Source organism: Triturus cristatus, chromosome 6 (assembly GCF_964204655.1).
Source record: "Triturus cristatus chromosome 6, aTriCri1.1, whole genome shotgun sequence".
NCBI lineage: Eukaryota > Metazoa > Chordata > Amphibia > Caudata > Salamandridae > Triturus > Triturus cristatus.
Genome location: NC_140589.1, coordinates 1,825,116,468 through 1,825,141,524, shown reverse-complemented (window position 1 = coordinate 1,825,141,524; position 25,057 = coordinate 1,825,116,468). Strand labels below are relative to the sequence as shown.

The 25,057-nt window shown below is 51.3% G+C and overlaps 1 protein-coding gene across 2 annotated transcripts in view; it reads right to left on the bottom strand.

Moving 5' to 3' along the window:
• The window catches only part of KIF3C (kinesin family member 3C), a 351,623-nt gene extending 327,311 nt beyond the window's left edge, over positions 1-24,312 (bottom strand). Inside the window, exon 1 of one of the 2 annotated variants that reach the window (XM_085613203.1) lies at positions 22,009-24,312. In XM_085613203.1, the coding sequence (XP_085469329.1) occupies positions 22,009-23,478 (1,470 nt within the window). In that variant the 5' untranslated portion in view covers positions 23,479-24,312. The remainder of the gene's footprint in view (positions 1-22,008) is intronic. The other variant, XM_085613202.1, reaches the window with a different exon arrangement.
• Positions 24,313-25,057: the final 745 nt, after the last annotated feature.

The following is a 25,057-nucleotide window of genomic DNA, read 5'->3' as shown; positions in this document are numbered from 1 at the left end:
GCTTCCACCCAGCCTCAGCCCTGGCCTGCATCCCTCCTGCTGCTCCGGGCTGCAGCTTCCACCCAGCCTCAGCCCTGGCCTGCTTCACCCAGCCTCAGCCCTGGCCTGCATCCCTCCTGCTGCTCCGGGCTGCAGCTTCCACCCAGCCCCAGCCCTGGCCTGCATCCCTCCTGCTGCTAGGGTCCTCAGCATCCACCCATCCTCAGCCCTGGCCTGCATCCCTCCTGCTGCTCCGGGCTGCAGCTTCCACCCAGCCTCAGTCCTGGCCTGCATCCCTCCTGCTGCTCCGGGCTGCAGCTTCCACCCAGCCTCAGCCCTGGCCTGCTTCACCCAGCCTCAGCCCTGGCCTGCATCCCTCCTGCTGCTCCGGGCTGCAGCTTCCACCCAGCCTCAGCCCTGGCCTGCATCCCTCCTGCTGCTAGGGTCATCAGCATCCACCCAACCTCAGCCTTGGCCTGCTTCCACCGATCCTCAGCCCTGGCCTGCTTCCACCTGGCCTGCATCCCTCCTGCTGCTAGGGTCCTCAGCATCCACCCAGCCTCAGCCCTGGCCTGCATCCCTCCTGCTGCTAGGGTCATCAGCATCCACCCAACCTCAGCCTTGGCCTGCTTCCACCGATCCTCAGCCCTGGCCTGCTTCCACCTGGCCTGCATCCCTCCTGCTGCTAGGGTCCTCAGCATCCACCCAGCCTCAGCCCTGGCCTGCATCCCTCCAGCTGCCAGGGTCCTCAGCATCCACCCAGGCTCAGCCCTGGCCTGCTTCCACCTGGCCTGCATCCTTCCTGCTGCTAGGGTCATCAGCATCCATTCTAAATCATCTGTGCGCCTGCTTGTCCTGCTTTTCCTTCTCATCTACTTGTATCCTCAATGCCAGAATAGATTTGCACTTTGGGTCCTCAGCGCTGCACATCATACTCTAGATCTAATACATAAATCTTTATTGATGGGAGAGGGAGGGCGGTGATGGGCAGGTTTAGTTATGCCCTGCCCTGCCCCGGAGATCCTCTGCGCCAGGATTGGGTGGGCAGGAGAGCGCATAACATGACCACTCGATTTCTCTTTGACCAGGCACTCAAAGCCCAACTCATTCAAAATGTTAAGGAGTTGGGCAATCGGGTGTCCAGGAGGCCACGGTACAAGAAAGGTGAAGCACACCGAGCCCTCCCGTCACAGTCATAACACGGGAAACGTCCTTTCGGACGAAGCCGGAATCACACTGTGCCAACACAGTGCCCGCAATAGAACTAACGCAGCATTAGCACGCATCCGAACGCAGCATTAGCACGCATCCGTTCTGCACGCAAGTCATAACAACAACTTGCTTTTAGGGGGCGCATTGGTTGTGTTGGATTTAAAGTCCAACACCTTCCCTACTGTTGCGCAGACTGGAGCTGGAATACTAAATTAAGCTATTCCAACATCCTGTGCTTCCCTAAGGCAAGTCGTTAAAACAGCTTCCGTGTTGAGCAAATGCGTCTAAAGATGTGATCTTGCAAAAGACGGCATTTGGACCACATGTGTCCTAAACGCATGTGGAATACCGTCATACATTCCATAACACACCTGCAGTCGCAACTAAGCACCGCACCACATGCACGGAGCAAGCTCGTGAGAAGGCACACTCGTGCACTCGTTTTATGTTCCGTTCTAGAATCTTTCGGAGTAAAAATGACGTAATTCCCAGAAATCACAGCTTTGACACATACATCAAGGCATTGCTTAGCTCGCAATAAAAGTGTTACTCAAAGTTTCACACATAAAATATGGGAAAACCCATATAAGCACACTGAAAATATGGAAATGTCACACATAGGAAAACCTGACAGCCACGCACGTGAGATCCAGGCAAGAGTGCTGGAAAATATAATAAATAATGAAGCATGGGCACAGCTTTTCCGCTCATCACTTACACCCTCAGGAACAAAGAAAGGGACAACGCCAAGTCACGGAGCGGGCAGCAAAGCCGAGCAGGTTTCACACTCCAGTCTTTGCAGGCCTCACCTACAGAGACAGCTTTAGTGGTTAAGAAAAATCAACAATAAAAATGCATACATTAGGCCTGATGACCAGCAGCGCTCCTCCGCCATTGCGGATTACCAGTAAAGGCGCCCTTTCTCGCACCTTGTAAATACTAATACCACGGGGTACGCTATTTATCGGGTGCAATAAATAGCACCTATTACGAGTTTCTGGAGAATAACGTGGATTTGGGTGTTTAAAGCACCAAAACCAGCATGATACGGTAAATACTGTATGTTCTCATCTGTTTCACCTGTGCGAGTGTCTACAACATGTCTCAGCCCTGGTAGCCTTGGGGTCCTTTGAGTGTCCAGGACGTACCTCCAACCCCTATACTGTACACTATGGGGACATGTGTGTGTCCAGGATGTGCCTCCAACCCCCATACTGTACACTATGGGGACATGTGTGTGTCCAGGATGTGCCTCCAACCCCCATACTGTACACTATGGGGACATGTGTGTATCCAGGATGTGCCTCCAACCCCCATACTGTACACTATGGGGCCATGTGTGTATCCAGGACGTACCTCCAACCCCCATACTGTACACTATGGGGCCATGTGTGTATCCAGGATGTGCCTCCAACCCCCATACTGTACACTATGGGGCCATGTGTGTATCCAGGACGTACCTCCAACCCCCATACTGTACACTATGGGGCCATGTGTGTCCAGGATGTGCCTCCAACCCCCATACTGTACACTATGGGGACATGTGTGTATCCAGGATGTGCCTCCAACCCCCATACTGTACACTATGGGGCCATGTGTGTATCCAGGATGTGCCTCCAACCCCCATACTGTACACTATGGGGCCATGTGTGTCCAGGATGTGCCTCCAACCCCCATACTCTACACTATGGGGCCATGTGTGTATCCAGGATGTGCCTCCAACCCCCATACTGTACACTATGGGGCCATGTGTGTATCCAGGATGTGCCTCCAACCCCCATACTGTACACTATGGGGACATGTGTGTATCCAGGATGTGCCTCCAACCCCCATACTGTACACTATGGGGCCATGTGTGTATCCAGGACGTACCTCCAAGCCCCATACTGTACACTATGGGGCCATGTGTGTGTCCAGGATGTGCCTCCAAACCCCGTTTACTATGGGGACCTCTGTGAGTGTCTACGACAGGTCTCCACTCTTGTAGCCTTTGGCGACCTGTGTATCTCCATGGCATACCTCCAACCCTGTACAGTACAGGGATCCATTTGAGTGTATAAGGCATGTTTCAGACACCTATAGTTAATGCGGACCTGCATGAGTGCGTACGGAGCGTCTGCGACTACTGTTTACACGCGGACCTGTGCCATTGTTTACTGTGCACCTCAACCCTCAAAGGTAGTGGGGACCTATACAAGTGTGTGTGGCAGGTCTCCATCTCATGTAAACAAACACAAAGAAGTACCTGAGCTCAGAAGATACGCGAGTGGGACCATCTACTGTTGAGGTATGGACCCCTGGAAGGGTTTTGATCCCCCTGGACAACCAAGGCCCTCACTCACTGAAGAGGCATGCTTCATCATCGGGCGCCTCCTCACAGTGGTATACCAAAGGTATGCACGGTGGGCTCACTGACAGCTCCTTACAAGGAGATCTGTATGCCTCCCTTCGTGAGGTAAATGGGACCATTAACTTAAAAAATTATAAGGAACGGTAAATTAGTGAACACATTTATTGGTACCTCACTTTTGCATCAATAAAATCAATGTACTTGGAAATCTGGGCGATGCAGCTCCTCAGTAGCCTGTCGGCATGTTTCGGCACCCTTGCTACCGTGGCCCTAACCAGACTGTTTATAGGTAACAAGGGAACCCAAGTGTTCTCAGGGACCTTGGGTAAGCTTATGTGTAAAGAACCGTGCCTCCAAGGCCATAGATATTAAAATCAATGTACAAATACATCAAATTATCAATTTATTCAATGATGTAAAAAAAACATTATAAACAATGTGACAGCGCAGTGGGTGTGTGGTGAGAAACACGCTTGGTGCTCTCATCCAAGTGATACACGTGTGACAATACGTGATCAAGAGTGTGTAGCAGGTAAGAACAACATGGTCCATTTTATTCTTATGCACAATCAAATTGGGTCCGTAGAACTAGTCGACAACGTTTCGAACCTTTAGACAGATTTAAGGATTATCATCAAGACTCCATGAACACTTGAAACCAGAGGATGGGCGGTATTCAAACCTTCTTCAGGGCTCCAATGGGCTCACTTCAGCTCCACCGGTGCAAGGATTGGACAGGCTCCCAAAGTCGTCATTCTAGAAGCAGCCCACTCCGCCCGCACACTGCTCTCAGATCCCCTGGACCCATCCGCACTACACTGGCAACTTTTGGAGTCTATCCTGCGCTTTCTTCCTGCAGGGATGGGTGTGGTCGTTGTACAGCGCCCGGCTGCTGTGAGTACCGCCTCTAATCACATGGGCTGTCTGTAGTGAGTGTTGCCTCAAGTTTCAGAGGTTTCCCTCGCGGACTGGGGTCTGCGCCGTCATATGGTGATGTGATTCGGAAACTTCATTTTGGGCAACCTCTGGGGATGTATGGAGTCTGATCTGTGTGGTGAAGGGTGAGCTTTGAGCAGGTGAGAGGTGGGCATGTGGGCTCCTTCAACCCGAATCAAGGAAGCAGTGTGGTTAGTGTACATGCTGTGTGCCAGAAACCCAGGCCCCTGCTATACTGCTGCATTCTAGCAGCTAGAATCGTGGGAGGAGGGGCCCGGTATAGTACTGCATACCACCAGTCTCCTAGTATAGTGCTTTATGCCAGCAGCACATACATCTGTATAGTGCTGCATGCCAGTATCACAGGCCCCTGCTATTGTGCTGTATTCTAGCAGCAAGAGTCGTGGTAGGAGGGGTCCAAGATAGTGCTACATCCCACCAGTCTCCTAGTATAGTGCTTTATGCCAGCACCACATACATCTGTATAGTGCTCATGTGTGCCAGAAACACAGGCCCCTGCTATAGTGCTGCATTCTAGCAGCTAGAATCGTGGGAGGAGGGGCCTGGTATAGTGCTGCATGTCACCAGTCTCCTAGTATAGTGCTTTATGCCGGCAGCACTTACATCTATATAGTGCTGCGTGCCCGTACCACAGGCCCCTGCTATACTGCTGCATTCGTGGGAGGAGGGGTCCGGTATAGCGCTGCGTGCCAGTACCACAGGCCCCTGCTATACTGCTGCATTCGTGGGAGGAGGGGCCCGGTATAGAGCTGCATGTCACCAGTCTCCTAGTATAGTGCTGAATGCCAGCAGCACATACATCTATATAGTGCTGCGTGCCCGTACCACAGGCCCCTGCTATACTGCTGCATTCGTGGGAGGAGGGGCCCGGTATAGTGCTGCATGTCACCAGTCTCCTAGTATAGTGCTTTATGCCGGCAGCACTTACATCTATATAGTGCTGCGTGCCCGTACCACAGGCCCCTGCTATACTGCTGCATTCGTGGGAGGAGGGGTCCGGTATAGAGCTGCGTGCCCGTACCACAGGCCCCTGCTATAGTGCTGCATTCGTGGGAGGAGGGGCCCGGTATAGAGCTGCATGTCACCAGTCTCCTAGTATAGTGCTTTATGCCGGCAGCACTTACATCTATATAGTGCTGCGTGCCCGTACCACAGGCCCCTGCTATACTGCTGCATTCGTGGGAGGAGGGGCCCGGTATAGCGCTGCATGTCACCAGTCTCCTAGTATAGTGCTTTATGCCGGCAGCACTTACATCTATATAGTGCTGCGTGCCCGTACCACAGGCCCCTGCTATACTGCTGCATTCGTGGGAGGAGGGGCCTGGTATAGTGCTGCATGTCACCAGTCTCCTAGTATAGTGCTTTATGCCGGCAGCACTTACATCTATATAGTGCTGCTTGCCCGTACCACAGGCCCCTGCTATACTGCTGCATTCGTGGGAGGAGGGGCCCGGTATAGCGCTGCATGCCACAAATCTCCCTATTATCCACTTGGGAGAACTCCACTGGTTCCCAGTCAACAAAAGAGTCACGTTCAAGAGCCTCACACACACCTACAAAGCCTTTTGTGACACCGGACCAGCCTATCTGAACCACCGCCTCTCATTCCACGTACCCACCAGACACCTCCACTCTGCCGAACTGGCCCTTGCCACCGTCCCTCAGATCCACAAGACCAAAACCGCAGAAGATCCTTCTCCATCCTCACCAGCAAACCCTGAAACACCTGCCCCTGCACCTCAGGCGTTCCCCATCGCGGACCCAATTCAGGAAGGACCTCTCCGACTGAACCACAGCACTCATCAGGACCTGCATCCCCTGTCCCCACATCCCCTCTCGGCACCTGGGGACCCTTACAGGGGATTAGTTGCGCCGAACAAATAAGGATTGATTGATATTGTAGTGCTATATGCTAACAGCACCTGCATCTGTATAGTACTGTGTGCCCCGTCACAGGTTCCTGCTCTATTGCTGCAGCATACCAGCTAGGAATAATGGAAGAGGGTTCTGTTATTGTGCTGCACGACAGCCCCGCAGGGCCCTGGTATACTGCTGCAGGTCAGCGATCAGGATTTCCGGTATAGTCCTGCAGACCAGCAACCCCGACACCCGGTATTGTGGCAGCTTTAAGGACTCCTGCTGCAGTGCTGCATGGCAGCAGCTCAACACCGAGATATAGCGCTGCTGCATGCCAGTCTCCGGATATAGTGCTCAATGCCAGCAGTGCGGGCTACTGTTGTAGTGCTGCATGATGGCAGTGCAGGATCTGCATTAGTGCTGTATGCCAGCAGCTCAGGTGCCAGTTATAATGCTGTCTGCCAGCACAATCTACATCTACCTGGTATAGTGCTGTATGGCAGTAATGCATTTTCATGGACCAATGGTGAACGCCAGTAGCATGGTATAGTATTGCATGATAGCAGCATAGGTACTAGGGATGTTGCTGAGTGGCAGTAACATCTACACTATTACAGTGCTGAATGACAGGTTACGGAATTGATGCTACCGGTCCCCTGGCTTTTCACAGTCACTAGTGACAGGTTACAAGTGTGATGATTTCATCTCCTAGCTTCTCACAGTCACTAGTGACAGGTTACAGGAGTGATCCTGCCCTTCCCCTGGCTTCTCACAGTCACTAGAGACAGGTTACAAGAGTGATGGTGCCATCTCCTGGCTTCTCACAGTCACTAGTGACAAGTTACAGGAGAGATGCTGTCTGTCTCCTGACTTCTTACAGTCACTAGTGGCGGGTTACGGGAGTGATGGTGCCCGTCCCCTGGCTTCTCACAGTCACAAGTGACAGGTTAGGAAAGTGATGCTGCGTGTCCTCTGGCTTCTCACAGTCACTTGAAACAGGTTACAGGAGTGATGGTGCCCATACCCTGGATTCTCACAGTCACTAGTGACAGGTTACAGAAGTGATGGTGCCCATCCCCTGGCTTCTCAAAGTCAGTAGTAGGGACAGGCTACGGGAGTGATGCCCCCCCCCCCCGTCCCCTGGCTTCTTACAGTCACTAGAGACAGGTTACGGGAGTGATGTTGTCCGTCCCCTAGCTTCTCACAGTCAGTAGTCAAAGCTTACGGGAGTGATGGTGTCCATTGCCTGGCTTCTTACAGTCACTAGAGACAGGTTACAGGAGTGGTGCTGCCCGTCCCCTGGCTTCTCACAGTCACTCGTGGCAGGTTACGGGAGTTGTGCTGCCTGTCCCAGGGCTTCTCACAGTCACTAGAGAGAGGTTACGTGAGTGATGCTGCCCATCCCCAGGCTTTTCACAGTCATTAGAGACAGGTTACAGGAGTGGTGCTGCCTGTCCCCTGGCTTCTCACAGTCACTCGTGGCAGGTTACGGGAGTTGTGCTGCCTGTCCCAGGGCTTCTCACAGTCACTAGTGACAGGTTACAGGAGTGATGCTGCCTGTCCCCTGGCTTCTCACAGTCACTAGTGACAGGTTATGGAAGTGATGCTGCCCATCCCCAAGCTGATCACAGACAATAGTGACAGGCTGTGGGAGTGATGGTGCCCGTCCCCTGGCTTCTCACAGTTACTAGTGGTAGGTTACGGGAGTGATGGTGCCCGTTCCCTGGCTTCTCACAGTTACTAGTGGCAGGTTACGGGAGTGATGGTGCCCGTTCCCTGGCTTCTCACAGTCACTAGAGACAGGTTATGAGAGTGATGCTGCCCATCCCCTGGCTTCTCACAGTCACTTGAGACAGGTTACAGGAGTGGTGCTACCCGTCCCCTGGCTTCTCACAGTCACTAGTGACAGGTTACGGGAGTGAGTGTGCAGTCCCCTGGCTTCTCACAGTCACTAGTAGCAGGTTACAGGAGTGATCCTGCCCATCCCCTGGCTTCTCACAGTCAGTAGTGGCAGGTTACGGGAGTGATGGTGCCCGTCCCCTGGCTTCTCACAGTCACTAGTGGCAGGTTACAGGAGTGATAGTGCCCATTCCCTGGCTTCTCACAGTCACTAGAGACAGGCTACGAGAGTGGTGCGGTCGGTCCCCTGGCTTCTCACATTCGCAGGTTACGGGAGTGATGGTGCCCGTTCCATGGCTTCTCACAGTCGCTAGAGACAGGTTACGGGATTAATGCTGCTCGTCCCCTGGCTTCTCACAGTCACTAGAGACAGGTTACAGGAGTGATCCTGCCCGTCTCCTGGCTTTTAATAGTCACTAGAGACAGGTTAAGGGAGTGATGTTGTTCGTCCCCTGGCTTCTCACAGTCACTAGAGACAGGTTACGGGAGTGATGCTGCCTGTCCCCTGGCTTCTCACAGTCACTAGTGGCAGGTTACGGGAGTGATGGTGCCCATAGCCTGGCTTCTTACAGGCACTAGAGACAAGTTTGGGGAGTGATGCTGCCCGTCCCCAGGCTTCTCACGGTCACTAGTGGCAGGTTACAGGAGTGATGCTGCCCGTCCCCAGGCTTCTCACGGTCACTAGTGGCAGGTTACAGGAGTTGTGCCGCCTGTCCCCTGGCTTCTCACAGTCTCTAGAGACAGGTTACAGGAGTGATGCTGCCCATCCCCTGGCTTCTCACAGTCACTAGTGACAGGTTACAGGAGTGGTGCTGCCTGTCCCCTGGCTCTCACAGTCACTAGTGACAGGTTATGGAAGTGATGCTGCCCATCCCCAAGCTGATCACAGACAATAGGGACAGGCTGTGGGAGTGATGGTGCCCGTCCCCTGGCTTCTCACAGTTACTAGTGTCAGGTTACAGGAGTGATGGTGCCTGTTCCCTGGCTTCTCACAGTCACTAGAGACCGGTTACGGGAGTGATGCTGTCCGTCCCCTGGCTTCTCACAGTTACTAGTGGCAGGTTACGGGAGTGATGGTGCCCGTTCCCTGGCTTCTCACAGTCACTAGAGACAGGTTATGGGAGTGATGCTGACCATCCCCTGGCTGCTCACAGTCTCTAGAGACAGGTTACAGGAGTGATGCTACCCGTCCCCTGGCTTCTCACAGTCACTAGTGACAGGTTACGGGAGTGATGGTGCAGTCCCCTGGCTTCTCACAGTCACTAGTAGCAGGTTACGGGGGTGATCCTGCCCGTCCCCTGGCTTCTCACAGTCAGTAGTGGCAGGTTACGGGAGTGATGGTGCCCGTTACCTGGCTTCTCACAGTCACTAGTGGCAGGTTACAGGAGTGATAGTGCCCATTCCCTGGCTTCTCACAGTCACTAGAGACAGGCTAGAGAGAGGCAGAGAGTGGTGCGGTCGGTCCCCTGGCTTCTCACAGTCACAGGTTACGGGAGTGATGCTGCCTGTCCCCTGGCTTCTCACAGTTACTAGTGGCAGGTTATGGAAGTGATGCTGCCTGTCCCCAGGCTGATCACAGACAACAGTGACAGGCTGTGGGAGTGATGGTGCCCGTCGCCTGGCTTCTCACAATCACTAGTGACAGGTTACGGGAGTGATGCTGCCTGTACCCTGGCTTCTCACAGTCACTAGTGACCGATTATGGAAGTGATGCTGCTCGTCCCTAAGCGGATCACAGACAATAGTGGCAGGTTACGGGAGTGATGGTGCCCGTCCCCTGGCTTCTCACAGTCACTAGAGACAGGTTACGGGAGTGATGCTGTCCGTTCCCTATCTTCTTACAGTCACTAGTACCAGGTTATGGAAGTGATGCTGCCAAACTCCTGGCTTCTCTTAGTCACCATGAATCCCTTTTCCAGATGTTTTTAATTCTCATAATCATGAACCAGGAAGTCAAAGCTTTCCAGAGGCCATTTAAAATCTCAGTTCAAGCTTCCGAGCTTTAGATATGTATTTAAATTAGAAAAGGGGTGGTTATTTTTAGGTCCATTGTCCTCACGAGCCCTTCCTGCTCGCCCTGCGCTTAGGCCACGGCTCTTACAACTCACACTAGTGCCTCTTCCTTCTGTTTTCCAAAAGTCTGAATACAGTTCAATTTTTGAAGTCCTCTCACCTAGTGGAATTCCATTTTTAGGTCTGGGTTTTGACAGCGCAGGACACCAGGCTGGCTGGAAACAAGACGCCAGAGAAGCCATGTTCATAAGATAAAGAGTCCATTAAGGAACATGGTCTGTCTAGTTCTAATATGGAAGACTTTCAGGCGACATCAACATGAAGAACGAGAATCATCTTCTACCTCATCTGGAGCTCAAAGATGAACAGGGTGAAGAGGGCGGTGATGTTCAAGACCCATGACAAGGGAGGCAAGGGAGTGCCAGACATCACCACCATCCTGAGGGGAATCTTCGTGTTCCACTGCGTTAGGAGCACCCTGAGGACCAACGATGAGAGCCACGTCGGCTTTCTGAGGGCACGATTGTTCCTGTGCCAACGTGGATGCGCCTCGACTGGACAGTGGTTGAGCGCCGTCCTGTACAACTGGGAGACCCTGTGGTTCTACAAGGAAGTGGAGAGGTTCGTGAAGGAGTTCAGGCTGGAGGCTTCCGCCCCCACCACATGGACCCCGAAGCTTGTCCAACGCCAGATACGAGCAAAGGACATCAGTGAACCGATCGGCGCCCTCCCCTCTGCCACAGTGGAGCACGTGTGGGGAAACGTCTCATCAAAGAGCCTGACCAACCAGCACAAAGACATCGCCTGGATGGCCATCCAAGGAGGACTTCCCATGACAGCCTTCATGCATGCAAGAGGACTCAACCAATACAAGTCCTGCCCAAGAGGGTGTATCGCGGACGAGACAACATACCATCTCTTCTTGGAGTGTGCGTACGCACAGGACCAGCTGAAGGCCCTAGGCACAGAGCTTAGGGCCTGGATACCTAGGCCCTGCATCACCGCAGACTCTGATGTATGGTTTGTTCCCAGGGACACATGCACTGAGTGACCTCCAGAACTGCTGGAGGCTCCTGTGCTGTTTTACAGATGTTCTTCTGTTTTCCATAAACCGCCTGGTAGTAGGAAAGAGGGAGACATCAACCCTGACGTGCCATAAGATGATCCACAGCCTCCGCGACTACGCAGCACAGGACGGATCAGATGAAGATGACGACTGAGGACCCAAAAGGGTCCTCTTGTACCCTTGCATGGGGGGTACCCCGGAGGGGCCACTAACCTGTTTTTGTCCTTTTTTCTTTAACCCAGAAACCAGTTGGCGACAGGGGAGAGGAGAAGGCGGATGAAGACAAGTGGAGTAAATGTAGGTATTTACTGTATGTATTTGACTAATGTGACCTTTTCCCTTCACAGGGAAAAGGTCAATAAGATAGTTCGTTACTAACGACTGACGAATAAACAGGGTGTTGTGGAAGGTGACAATTGATGTATCTGATCCAGAAACGGCGCCCTGACAAGAAGGGGGGGGGGAGGAAAACTCCCATAATTCATTGCATGCAAGACAGTACCACAAGTACATTCAAATAGCTATGTCCATATATACAATTAATAGCTTTGAAATGTGACAGAACAATTATATTAATTCCGATTAAGTTGTACTCTATGTAGAGCTGATGAAGGGAAATTTATAGAAGGTCTAATATAAATGTGGGATGTATAGATGCAGTACCGCAAGCTGCGCCCAGAGGTCCCTAGTGAACACCATAAACTTTGAAGATATGGTAAATCCACCCTACCCATAATGCATTGCATGCAAGACACTACAACAGTACATTCAATGTATACAATTAGTAGCTTTGAAATGTGACAAAATAATGATTACATTAATTCCGGATTAGGTTGTACTCTGTGGAGCTGATGAAGGGAAATTTATAAAAAGTGTAATATAAATGTGAGATGTGTAGGTGCAGTACCGCAAGCTGCGCCTAGAGGTCCCTAGCGAGGATCAAACTTTTGGTCACATATGGTACTTCCATAATGCATGCAAGACAGTACCACAAGTACATTCAAATATCTATGTCCTTATATACACTTGAGATCTTTGAAATGTGACAAAACAATTATTATATTAATTCCGATGAGGTTGTACTCTATGTGGAGCTGATGAAGGGAAAGTTATAGAAGGTCTAATATGAATGTGAGTTGTGCTAGCGAGTAAAGTAACCACTGCCAACCTTGTTTAAGACCAAGTGAGTGTCCTGTCTGAAGTCCTTCAAGAAAATAGTGCCCTGAGGCTGTAATTAAAACCTAGGGCGTAACAATCCATGTAATAGGGTGTGTCCTCATGGGAGGTTACAAAAAGAGACAGGGAAGTACTAAGGAGGGACTACAAAGCCTAATGACCAATGAAAAGCCACCATTTACAAAGGACAGGGACAGGAGCCAATTAAATAGATGGGCAGGAAGTAAACGGAGCTTTATGCACATATCCTGAATACAGCATGTCTCGAAGAGACAGCGCAAGCACTGCCTAGGCGAGACCTAAAAGCTACAAACACTTCACCTCCTCGCCTGCTGTCCCATTGGGATGCTTTTCCAAACACAGCTGGCTAAATTCACTAAATAGGAGTGTACAAAATGATGCTTCACCTCCACTTTACCGTTTGCAGCTGATTTTCAGACTTTGTCCGTCTGCTTTGTCACCAGAAAACAAAGTCTCATGATAGCAAGGAGGGACAAATAGAATCGTTTCCTCTTCCTGAGTCTCCAAAGAACAGTCTTTTAATAGTCACACTTACTGGCCTTCCAGTGATTCTCTTTGGCCTCCTGTGCTTCCGGTGAACAAGCTCTGTGGTCATGTATTCAAACAGGACAGACTAGCCCCAGCTGCTGGCTGCCTCCTTCATCTGCTCCCCCCCCAACCCCTGTTTCTGAGTCAGATCCTCAGCGTCCCTGCTGTGTGCCTCCTTCATCTGCCCCCCCCCCCCCCTGTTTCTGAGTCAGACCCTAATCGCCCTGCGGATGTTCTGACCCTGCCTGTCTCCCCAGCCCTCTCCTCCACCAATAAACTCTTCCAACAGCTGGATTGATGCACCCCAAGGAGGCTGCTGTTTTGCCCAGTACGCATTTGACCTCAACTAGTCGTCAAGATGGTTCAGTGAGTTAAACACTCGCCCCTGACATTCCCTGTGATTCATTGGGTGAAGAATTCCAATGCCAGAAAGGCCAACCTAGCCTTCCATCCTTTCGAGGCTTACGAAGAGAGGACCGTTGCTTTAGATTACAGCAGTGGTTCCCAAACTTTTTTGACCCGTGGCTCCCTTGACCTAATTGGCAGTCGACCGTGGCTCCCCCCCATTTTTTTTACCGTTGGGCGGGTGGGTGGGGATGTAAACCCGACCGCAGGAGTACTTCCTGTTGTCTTCCTTAAATTAATTGGCATGCAATGAAGGCATTTATTTAATCATATTTGTAACAAAATAAAAAGATAACAGTTGTAAAAGGGGAAAAACACACTTTTGTTTTATGTGCTGATACGTTTTCTCTCATCGAGAATGTAAATGCGACGTGAACTCAGGCGTGGGAGGCTGTATTGAAGCCAGTGACCATACTGATGTTTCAGTAATATTTGAATGTATTCCCCTTTCAGGGACCATCTGAGAGTTCTACTGGGTTTTGTCTAGAATAGATTAGAAAAATGACGATGGCCCTGTCTGTAAACGCACATTTGAAGATGTTTTTTAAACAAAATACACTTTTTTTAATTTAATTGTAAATGCATATTCCCTATTGAATATATGGAATATGCATTTACAATGACATTTTTAAAAAAGTGTATTTCGTTTAAAAAACATCTTCAAATGTGCGTTTACAGACAGGCCATCGTCTTTTTTCTAATCTATTCTAGACCAAACCCAGTAGAACTCTCGGTTAATCTGTAGTTAAATTCCACCAAGTTAAGACGGAACCACTCGGTGTTATCATTGCATACTGGAGGAAAAATGCACCCAACAGGCAAACACGCATGCCGAAATTCATTTAATACACCCCTGTCAGTCAACCCTCTCCCCCTGCCTGCCAGAACCCTGCCATCCCTCTCCCCCTGCCCGCAGATGTCTCCCCCGTCTCTTGTTTTATGCCTTGTGGCTGGCCCTGCACTAGGAGTGCCCGTTCTGCCCGTGCTTGCTCCCTTCGTGACCTCTCCTGCCCCCTCTACCCATGTCTGTCCTCCTTCGTGTCTTGAGACTGTCACTTCTTCCAATGCCTGCTCCCTTCGTGTCCTCTGACTGTGTCTTCTATCCATGCTGCTCCCTTTGTGTCCTCAGACTACCCTTCTCTCCATGCCTGCTCCCTTCGTGCACTCAGACTACCCTTCTGTCCGTGCCTGCCCCCAAACCCCCTGACTACCCCCTCTGTCCATGCCTGGGCCCGCGCCCTCAGACTGCCCCTTCTGTGCATGCCTGCTCCCTTCGCGCACTCAGTCTGCTCCTTGTGTCCATGACTGCTCCATTTGTGCCCCCTGATTGACCCATCTGGCAATGCCTGCTCCCACCGTGATTTCAGACTTCCCCTTCTGTCCATCCCAGCCTCCTTCGTGCTCTCAGACTACCTAGTCTGTCCATGCCTTCTCCCTTCGTGCCCTAAGACTGCCCCTTTCCTCCATGCCTGAGCTGAATATGAGAGTAACACAATTACGTCGGCACAAAACAGCTCAAGAGCCTGTTTAAATTATTAATTTCCACTCGTCCTTGTCTGTCGAACCCCCCCACCCCCACCGCTCTTACCTGCACAGGTGCTGCTGCGTTTAATGATGAGCGAATGGCAGACCGAAGAGGCTAATCAGAACCTCCACTCCCGCTGTGCCGTGCCTGTATTCCTGTGCCATGCGTAGCTCCACGTGCCTGTCAGTCTTTGTGCATGCCTGTATCCCTGTGTCATGTGTAACTCCACCTGCGTCTGTCTCTATGCCGGGCCTGGTTTCTTGTGTGCTGGGATTGTCTTGTCTATTGCCCTGGTACGCCTGTCTCACTCTGCCTTGCGGCGGATTTTCCATGATAATGCAGGTGGCATTTCTAGCGCTGCCGGCTGCAATTTCCCACATCGTGCCGCGGCGCCCCTGGCAACTAATTACGGCGCACCGGGGTGCCGCGGCGCACAGTTTGGGAACCACGGGATTACAGTAACACCTGCTGATGGGAGCGCTTAACAGTGGCGGAAGTGTGCCGGAAAAATAACATTTGGTAAATTATAAACAGAGACCTGGTTCCTCAGACATTTTCTGAATGGTTGTGCGGTATCCACTGGTATGGATACAGGATGTGAAGTGTATGTATTATTCCACTGAACAAGAATAGATTAGTGATCTAAAAAATGATGATGTCATCAGCGTCGAACATTTCTACTGGTCATCTGGCATTATCCATTGTGTCTCGCAGCAGGCCTCATCCGTCGCAGATTAATTAAAATGAAAAAGGCCGTCCCGCAGTGCCAGTACCCGATCAGGAGCGGTTACATCATGCAGCTGTAGCCAGATTTTGGGTGATACAGGTACCCGATCAGGAGCGGTTACATCATGCAGCTGTAGCCAGATTTTGGGTGATACAGGTTACTGCCCGCCCTGATTGTTTGAGGGTATTTTAATTGGTTTTCACGTGCACATTACATTTTAGAGTTCTGGTCCTGACGAAGCGCCAACGACCCTTAAGGCGACGCAGGCACGAAACATGTTGACCTATGTCTTTCCATACCCGGGCATAGTATGCTATTGGGGCTAGATTTTATTTAGCAGTTGAGTCTGCTTAGGGTACACGATTCAGACAATTGCTGCATGTTTACCCTTTACGAATTTCTCTTAACACTTGCACGCACTTTTGTTTTCACCCTCATTGGACCCCCCCCACCCCACACACCCACATGCACCATCCGGCAGACCTATAAAAGATCTCCGATAAAGAGACCCTTCAGGGGACCCGTGGGAAATTGCAGCGCCGGCCCCACGAGGAGCAACTGCCCGATGATGAAGCATGACACCCTATGGGGTGTGTGAGGGCAACAGAGGACACATAATGGTTTTTCTTTTTATCTGAGGGTCCCTTCACCTAGGATTTCTTCTTTTCCTTTTTCTTTTTTCTTCTTTTAATACATGGTGACTTTTTGCACCTTATTGTATGGGTGACTTTTTGCACCCTACTTTTAGGAACAGTGTTCTCTTTGTGATATTATTATCCATTGGGCTCCTGGCATTGATGATGTCATCAGCGTCAGGCATTATCCATTGGTCTCCTGGCAGTGGCTGATGATGTCATTAGTGTCAGACATTAAACTACTGTGTTTCTGGCATTGCTGATGTCATTAGCGTCAGACATTATCCATTGGGCTCCAGGTAGTGACCGATGATGTCATCAGGGTTGAGGCTACACCGCCAACAACCTCTTCCCAGAATCCCATTCTCACCGAGCAGCAAGTAACAAGGAGACCGCAGAAGGAAGCAAGGCTAAAGGGGGCACCTTCTGGGCTTGAAGGGCGCAGACATTCCAGAAGGGTGCGGCCTTGGGTTTTAAGAACAGGCGCGGCTCAGGGGAGTGGACTGCATTGCAGCAGCAGGTGCAGCAGGACTGGGGCCCGCTGAATCCTGTGCCGCAGGAATAAAGGGACCGGAAGTGTATGCATCACTAGAGGCCCCTAGTGCACAGCCCCTCTGAGCACTTGTCTAAAGCCCTGCAAAATAGGGCCTTGGACTGAAGCCAGTGTGGGGATACGGCCCTGAGCCCACACACTGCCACCTAATGGAAGCGTCAGTCCAGCGCGACCGAGGGGAGAGGTCTCGCTCAGTGAAGCGCGTGCCCACTCATACCCAGGCTGCCCACCGGGGCTGAGTGTAGTGTAGTCGGCATGCTACAATGCGAGGCATAAAGTCAAGGGAGTTAAGGAGAAGAAGGGTATTTCGCCAGGAGTACAATTGTGTAAACAAATTAGACCCCTCCCCCACTCCCCACCGAAATTGTTATTCCAAGGAACACAGATTATTCGTGTGAATAAAAAGACTGGAGAGTAAATAATAGAGGCTATTGTTACCCAAATCGATACCTTAATCTCGGAAGGATGAGAGGATGAGCCAGCCCTGCCAGGACTCAACCGTGTGACCTGCAGGTTATATTCCTCTCTCTAAGGCTTACTTAGTGACACTTTCCAAACTTACAATTATTGGAGCATTTTTGGAAGCCACGTCCACCCTGGAGCTAGAAGCGGTCACTTTGGAAGAAGTGCTAGAAAATGTTTGTGTCCCTAGCCCAGAGCATGTCTACCCTGCTGGGTGAAACCTTAAAATGACCTACAGGGGGCGCTACAGCAGTCCTCAAACTCTACGGTGACTACAAGAACATCAAGGGGGCCCAAGACTCCCACATAGATGGGTTAAAAGTCTCTCCACTTTGGCCGGTAGTGGGCCGCCACCAGCTTCTTTATTGAGGTCTGGCCTAGAAACAGCTTTAGATCATGGTATGAAAAAAAATCATAAATAAAAATACATATGTGTATGCATGCATGAAGAGGCTCTGGGTAAGCCCATTTCAGCCATTGGTTTGTTTAACTGTCAAGTGCAGCCATTGGCTCTCTGAGTCACAGCTTTTAGCCTCATCACATCTGCCTCAAAAGAGCACTTCCGTGCCTGGGCTGGTGGGCCAATATTTGTGTGTGCCAATGCTTAGTGCCGTTCTTTATCCTGCTTCAGGTTGTCCGTCATTGTGTGTTTAAACTATGTCTGCACTTGCAGTTGCACCAGTATGAGTCATAGTCTCCTGTGCTGTACATTAAAACTAAAAGAAGTGTATGTTCCACGTCACCTGCCTGATAGGCAGCACCCCTGCCAATCTATTAAAATGATATACAATAGTCAGTTTTTATTTAACATTTGTATTGCAACCTTGTGGCCGGGGTCATGAGGTTAAATCAATATCTGATTGCTCGAGGATACTTTGCTCAAAGGGCGGATGTGCCTAGAAGCAGGGCTACTGGAAATAAGGAGCTGGGAAGCACCGAATAATGCGGCAAGGTTGAATAAATTATGTGGCAAGAAAGGGCACATTTTGTGGCAGAATGTCGCACATATTTTCATAATACTTCTACGTTATTTCGCATTTTTTTACGCATGATAATACTGTGGGCAAACATTTAATCTCGTTAGTACCAGTTAAACAACCAAAGACAGAGCTACGCCACTGAGAGATGGCCAGTACACCTGTGCGAAGGGCCTCTTACTGTGCGCCAACACATCGCTACGTGTTTTAGGAACTTTTGAACCGTTTGAGCAAGAAACAAACTTATTTTTTTTAAATCTGCAGATTAGGCAGCAAACAATAGATTATGTGACAAATCCATAACTATGCGGAAAAAGCAGCGGCCGCAGAATCGCTGAATTCCAGTGGCCCAGTCTATAAGAAAATCGCCAGGCCCATGCCTGGAAGAAGTCACAGAGTGGCCTATGGCCAGCTCGGTATCAGCCCACCGGCCCTTGAGAGGGTGGTGGGTCCAGTTTGTTTCAGAAACATACAGGAAGATGTGTCCGCGGCCTGTGACACTGACATACCACTGGCGCCGAGAGAGAGAGGTGTGTGGCTGACTTAGCCTCAGCCCTACTGGCATGTCAGGAATACAGATTGTGGAAAAATCTCCCAGCAAGCCGGCTTGCCTCTGAATCCAGCATGAGCATCGGCCGTCCAGTGGGCTGGAGTGCTAATGCGAGCGTGTCTGCACCTGCTGTTGAAAAAGGATACTAACATGGGGCAATAATGGCGTCAGGCGCAGATCCCAGAGGCCTGCGAGCTGTAACATCCACTCTCACCCACCACCGACGCAGAGAGCACAGACACATCTGGAGAACACGGAGTGGAAACACAGGGCCCTCCTGAGAGGCCAGGCGCGGCTTGTAAGGGGCCAGTCTGGCGACCCTAGACTGGGGTGGCAGGCTGGCAGCTCGAGGGACTGGTACCTTTCAAATGGGTTCATGAAAAGGTATGTGTGAAGCGCACTTTCACCCCCTAGGGCGTCTTGGCGCTGAGGTGCCGAGCCCTGCCTGTGGTAGGCTGGTTTATTCCAAAGCCAGGTATGAATCTTCTTGCGGAATTCAAGAGGAAAGGAGGTCACAATCTCCGTTAAAGCAAAACAAAAAAAGAAAAGGAAATGAATAAATGAATGAAAACCAATGAAAAATAAAACGCTCTTACAGCGACAATATTCCAAAACGTGGGTGAGCAAAAATTAGGTGAGTTGAATTATTTGCATTAAAAAACTAATAAGGCATGACCAATCGAATGGGTGCGCGAGGATTACCATCGACAGTTCTATGCCATGTCTACGATTGTCTGCATGGCAACAGCACACATATACAATCTAACCGACACGAGTTCGCTGCTAGGCCACGGTGTTTTTAAAACACACATTTTGAAGTTACATCCAAGACAAACGGCAACATTTTGAGGGCGGCGGCACAATGCCACGGAACACGGGGACAGTACAGCATGGCAGCCCTATGGCGGTCAGTTGCGCTCTAGCGCCAATGTAGCGCTTATTGAACCGTTGCAAACCGTTTCCATTGCTGGCCTTCGAGGGACATTTGTTTTTGGACACTGGAGGATGCGACTCCCGAATTTAAGTAGAAATTGTACAAGAAAACACCTATTAAAGCAACAGACAAGATAGCTCGGGTGTCAATAACTAGTTCCGTCGGTGACTGGAAGCAACTCATTATTCGCGTTTGTTTATTTGAGTAATGGACCAAAACCTATATCATATGCCAGCAACTGAACCCCGCTGAAACCACTTGTGACTGGTGAACTGGAATGTCCACCAAGGGGCCCAGGTGCACTGGCACCAAGAGGCATCCTCTTCTGAGCCCCGCCACCCCCAACCCCTCCTCGTCTGAAAACGAGGCAGGTCTGTTGTGCGCTCAACCGTAAACATGGAGATGTATCCCAGCATGCACTGCGAGCAATTAATAACAGATGAGAAGACAGCACCAGCGTGGCCACATCGCCAACGGTGTGTTGGCTGTACTTTAAATGCCTCCTTTATTATATTCATCGTATACTTTGGGGTCGCTCATCTCAAGAGCTTCAAAATATATGTTATTATGTAAACGTACCGAGGCACAAGAAGAAAATACCTGATGTGCTCAAAATCACACTGTTTGGTGAAGTGAGGAGCCGGGATTTAAGTCTCATGGAGTTTGAAGTCAGATCCTAGTGATCTACCGAGTGAGTAAAACCGAACTACTCCTGGCAGAAAAGGGTAGGACACCAGGAGCAACTTAACTAATGGACTTTTGGTCTAATAGGTGTTCACTCCCTAAATTAAACAATGAGCAGGCTGTTCTCTAAAAACTAGGGGTAGGAGGCGGCGCCCTGGCTGCAGACATGCACAACTATGTATAGGTAGTATTAGCTACACCAGGGTGCTCTCCGATACTTCTGTCCTCTAACCTGGGTGGAGCATATAATAATAAAACATATTTTACTTGTGGGCTTAGTACATTTAAAGAAATCGACGTATTCACCCAAAATACTCACTTAACAAAATGAAAACAGTTTTACTCTGCTAACAGTTCATCCCTTTCCTACTCTGAGGAGCAGAGTGGAGACACAACCTCTTCTGGCTTCTCCAAACAAGAAATCGACTTTTGAATAAATCTGTCCTCGGACCACATCAAAAGAAAGGAGATACCAGCAGGCCATGTGCTCGCTCAAGTTAGGGTTTCAAACCGCTACATTTGAGCGATACACAAAAGCATTCCTGAGTACAGGCAGTATTACCACAGAGGCACTCTTAGAGTGACTCTTACATTCATTCTTGTGAATGGACCGCTCAATGTCCAACTCCCTATTGTAAAAGTGCAAACCGGGCCCCGTCCTTTCCATGTGTACACATTGTACCTGCATGTCCCTGAATATTCCCTTTTTAGGTATTTGTGGCTGCTTCATGAAAGCATGTATGGTACATAGAGTACGACAAGAGTGTCACTTCACACACTCAAAATGTCTCTCTGAGTAGGCCCTGATGTGTTTGCGACAAGATGCTTCTCGTTCGAGCTTTCACCACCCACAGCACTGGAAACAGCACTCTTAGGGCCTCACTACGATCCTGGCGGATGGGATTCTCAGTCGCAAACGTCTCTCGTATTACAAGTTCCATAGGATATAATAGAATTGTAATTTGGCGGACGGAATATGCGTCACGTTTGTGACGGTGTATCCAATCCGCCAAGATAGTAATCAGACCCTAATGGAAAGGATGAAGTGACAAAGGCTCACATGGGTGACCATTCGAGCTTGTTGAACCATAAACCCACCCTTTGCTGAGCACTTTGGTGATCTAATGATCTCAGGTCCAAACTTTGCGCGAGCAAGGGAGTCTAAACAATGGTTCACCTGCCCCATTACCCCCAACATCCTTCAGTTTACCTGTGACCTCCCATGGTGTTAAAATCTACACTTCATTCCAGCTTCTGCCAGAGCATTCCTGCGGAGATGCATCAGACAGGAAGTCCCGCCTTAAAGAACATGGTGGTTTCCTGTATGAATAGCAATAGCAAGAATGCTCTGACAGAGGCCGTCTGATGTAAGGATCTAAAACAAATGCAAATATCATCTCTGTAGGACTCAATAAACCTTTGTGGGATACGGGGGAGCTGCGCAGGCAGAGGGGTGGGAAATCAGCAATGGAGTCCAGACCCTTCTCAGGCGGCCTACCTTGAATTTGACGGCCAGCAGCTCTGTGGCCTCCTGTTCCTTCTTCAGGTCCTCCATCATCTTCTCCTTCTCCTCCAGCAGCTTCAGCTTCTCCTCGGCCAACAAACTGTGGTCGTCCTGGATGGCCGCCTTCTCCTGCTCCAGCTTCTCCGTCTGTTCCTTCAAGTAGTTCTCCATGTTCTTCTCAATGATGTTGTCGTCGTTCTCCTCCTCGGCCTCCATATCCGTTAACGAGTCCCCATCCACGGTCTTCCTCCTTCGGCTGTTCCGCCTCCTCTTCTTGCTCAGCATGCCGCGCGTCTCCAGCTGCGCCTTCAGCCGGGCGATTTCTTCTTGGAACTCCCTCAACAAGGTGTCTTTGGGGTCCTCGTTGATCCTGGGCTTGTTCTTGATGTTCTTAGCCCGGTTGGCGAACCGGAGTGTCGATAAGGTCTCGTCATAACTGTGGGATGCAGGCCCTAGCGTAGCGACCATGATGGTCTTGGCGTTCCCGCCCAGAGAATCCTGGAGCAAGCGGGTCAGCTTGGAGTCCCTGTAGGGGATGTGAGTGCTCTTGCCGTCCACCAGGGAGGATATCACGTTGCCCAAAGCTGACAACGACAAGTTAATCTTCGACGCCTCCTTGGGTCTTTCGCCAGGATGCCCCATTTTGCTTTGGCGTTCGCTGCCCGCCAAGTCCACCAAGTTGAGTTTACCCACCCGGATATGGTCCTCTCCATCGACGTCTGTCTCGCTGCACTCCACCGTGATGACGAAGATGGTGTGCGAGCGCGAGCTGTGCTCGTTCATGTTGGTGCTGGCCACGGACCGCGCCTGGTTCCCCAAGTTCATGACGTGCTCGATCTCCTTGACGTTCTTGGTGACAAAGGAAGAGAGGTCCTTGATGTAGACCCCCGTCTCCGGGTTCTCCTTCAGCTCCAGCTTCTTGCCCTGGTCCTTGGACAGGAGGTCGCGGATTTCCTCCTGGTAAATCTCCAGGTAGGAGGCCCTGACCAGGTACTGCTGGTTCTGGGACCTGGAGATGTGGGTGAAGATGTGCTCAAAGGCATTGGGGGTCACGCCCCTCTTCTCAGTGTCCGCCCAGGCCCCCTGCATGGTGTAGGTCTTCCCGGTGCCCGTCTGCCCGTAGGCGAAGATGGTGCCGTTAAAGCCCTGCAGCACCGAGTCGATGAGGGGCCGCACCGTCTCGATGTAGAGGTCGGCCTGCTTGGAGCTGGCGTCGTACACGGCGTCGAAGGTGAAGGTCTTGGCCAGTTCCCCCGGGGCGGCCCGGGCGTTGCGCAGGGTGACCTGGCCCAGCTTGACGTCCATGTCCACGATGCGCTCGTGGCCGGCCGCCTCCTCCTTGCGGCTCATGGGGCGGCATCGCACCACCACCTTCAGCGCCTCGCTGCTCTTGGGCTTGGCGCTCATCTTGGCGCTGCCCTCCTCCACGGGCGCTCCTGGCTGGCACGCCTGGTCCAAGCCCATGCAGGGGTGGCCCTGCCTTGATTCTGGGGAACGGCTGCTTCCTTGGACGGCCTGGCGGCGGAGGATGACCAGTTACTCCCTCCAGGTGCCCCACCGCCTCTGGGCACGGCAGCAGCGTTGGCCGAGGCCAGCCACCAGCCAGGAGGGCATCACGTACGGACGCGCACCCATGCCGGCTCGCCCATCAGCTGCATGCACCAGCCTCCGCCGCAGAGGCGGCGCGGGGGCACCCCGGGCCCACCGCTGGTACGATTTCCAATGAACCCCAACCAATAGAAGGAGTAAATCACTGGAGGTGGTAGGGCGGGGTGACGGATGCTCAGATCCGCGGGCAGGGCCGGTGACTGATGCTCAGGGATGCTCGGTTAGGACGGACGCCCATTCATTGCAGTGGTAGGGGCGGCGTTGGCGCTCCCAGCCCCGGTACCGGCCTTGGAGCCCCCGGTACCGGCCCAGCTGGTCTATCTGCCCCTGGTGGTCCCGCTGCCCCTTGCGCCAGCCCCCGCAGCAGTCCCTCCTGCTGCTGGTGACACTGATGCCCCCGCAGCAGCTCCTGCGCACAGACCCTCCGCAGTCCCTCCTGCTGCAGTCCCCGCTGCTCCTTCCACCCTCCTGCTGACCGTGCGCCTCCTGCCGCCCGGGGTGTGAGGGTCGGGAGCGCCGAGGCAGGAGCCCAGAGGCTGGCAGGCAGGCGGGTGGGGCTGCGCCCTGGGAACCGATGCTGGATGTTGCTGGGAGCTGCTCCGTGCTGTTATTTTGCACTGGCGGAGGGTGGGAGGAGTGGGGGGCGGCTCCCAGGGCCCGGTTGGCTGGCAGAGGATGTGTGAGAGGAGGAGAAAATATACGAGAGGGGCGAGCTGTCTTCCCAGGGACAGCCTAGCAGCATCTGACATCAGCCTCCCTGCAGCGGTGCTCCCTGATAGGTCGGGCGCCATGGGCATTCTGGGAGATGTAGTCCCTCACTGATTCACGCTCACACATAAGTGTGAAGGACTTCCACTTAATAATAACTTGCATTTACAAAACAATAAACAACCATTAATAAGATATCTTCAGCTTGCCCAGTACTGTATTTTTGTTTGCATTCAAACACTTCTGGGTTCCATTTTCCAAATATATGTGCTGGATTTCAGGTAAGGGAAGGAAAGAAAAGAGGTGCCCCACCCACACTTAGCATGGAACAACTTGACAGACATAAATTAAAGTGGAGAACAGACTGGGAAAAGATATTGTTACTATTCTGTATTTTATGAAACAACAAAATAATGAAAACAGAGGACCATAGTCCAGAGTTGTGATGTGGGGAAATATTGAAAAATAACTACACATACCTGCACGGATAGGAACAACAAGCTAGTAGGTGAAGGTTTGGTCGCCAGCCTTAAGGCTTTGCCAATGCTTGTTTTGTCATGGCTTTTGCAAAACTTTGTTTTTGGGGAAGCTGCAGGACCCTTGTCAACATCACACAGTGACAGCTGATTGAACATGATAGCTCAGGCAACAGGAGATGGAACAGAAGACAACACACAGGGTTTATCAACACACACTACTACTGGCTGTTCTTTTTATGTCATTACAG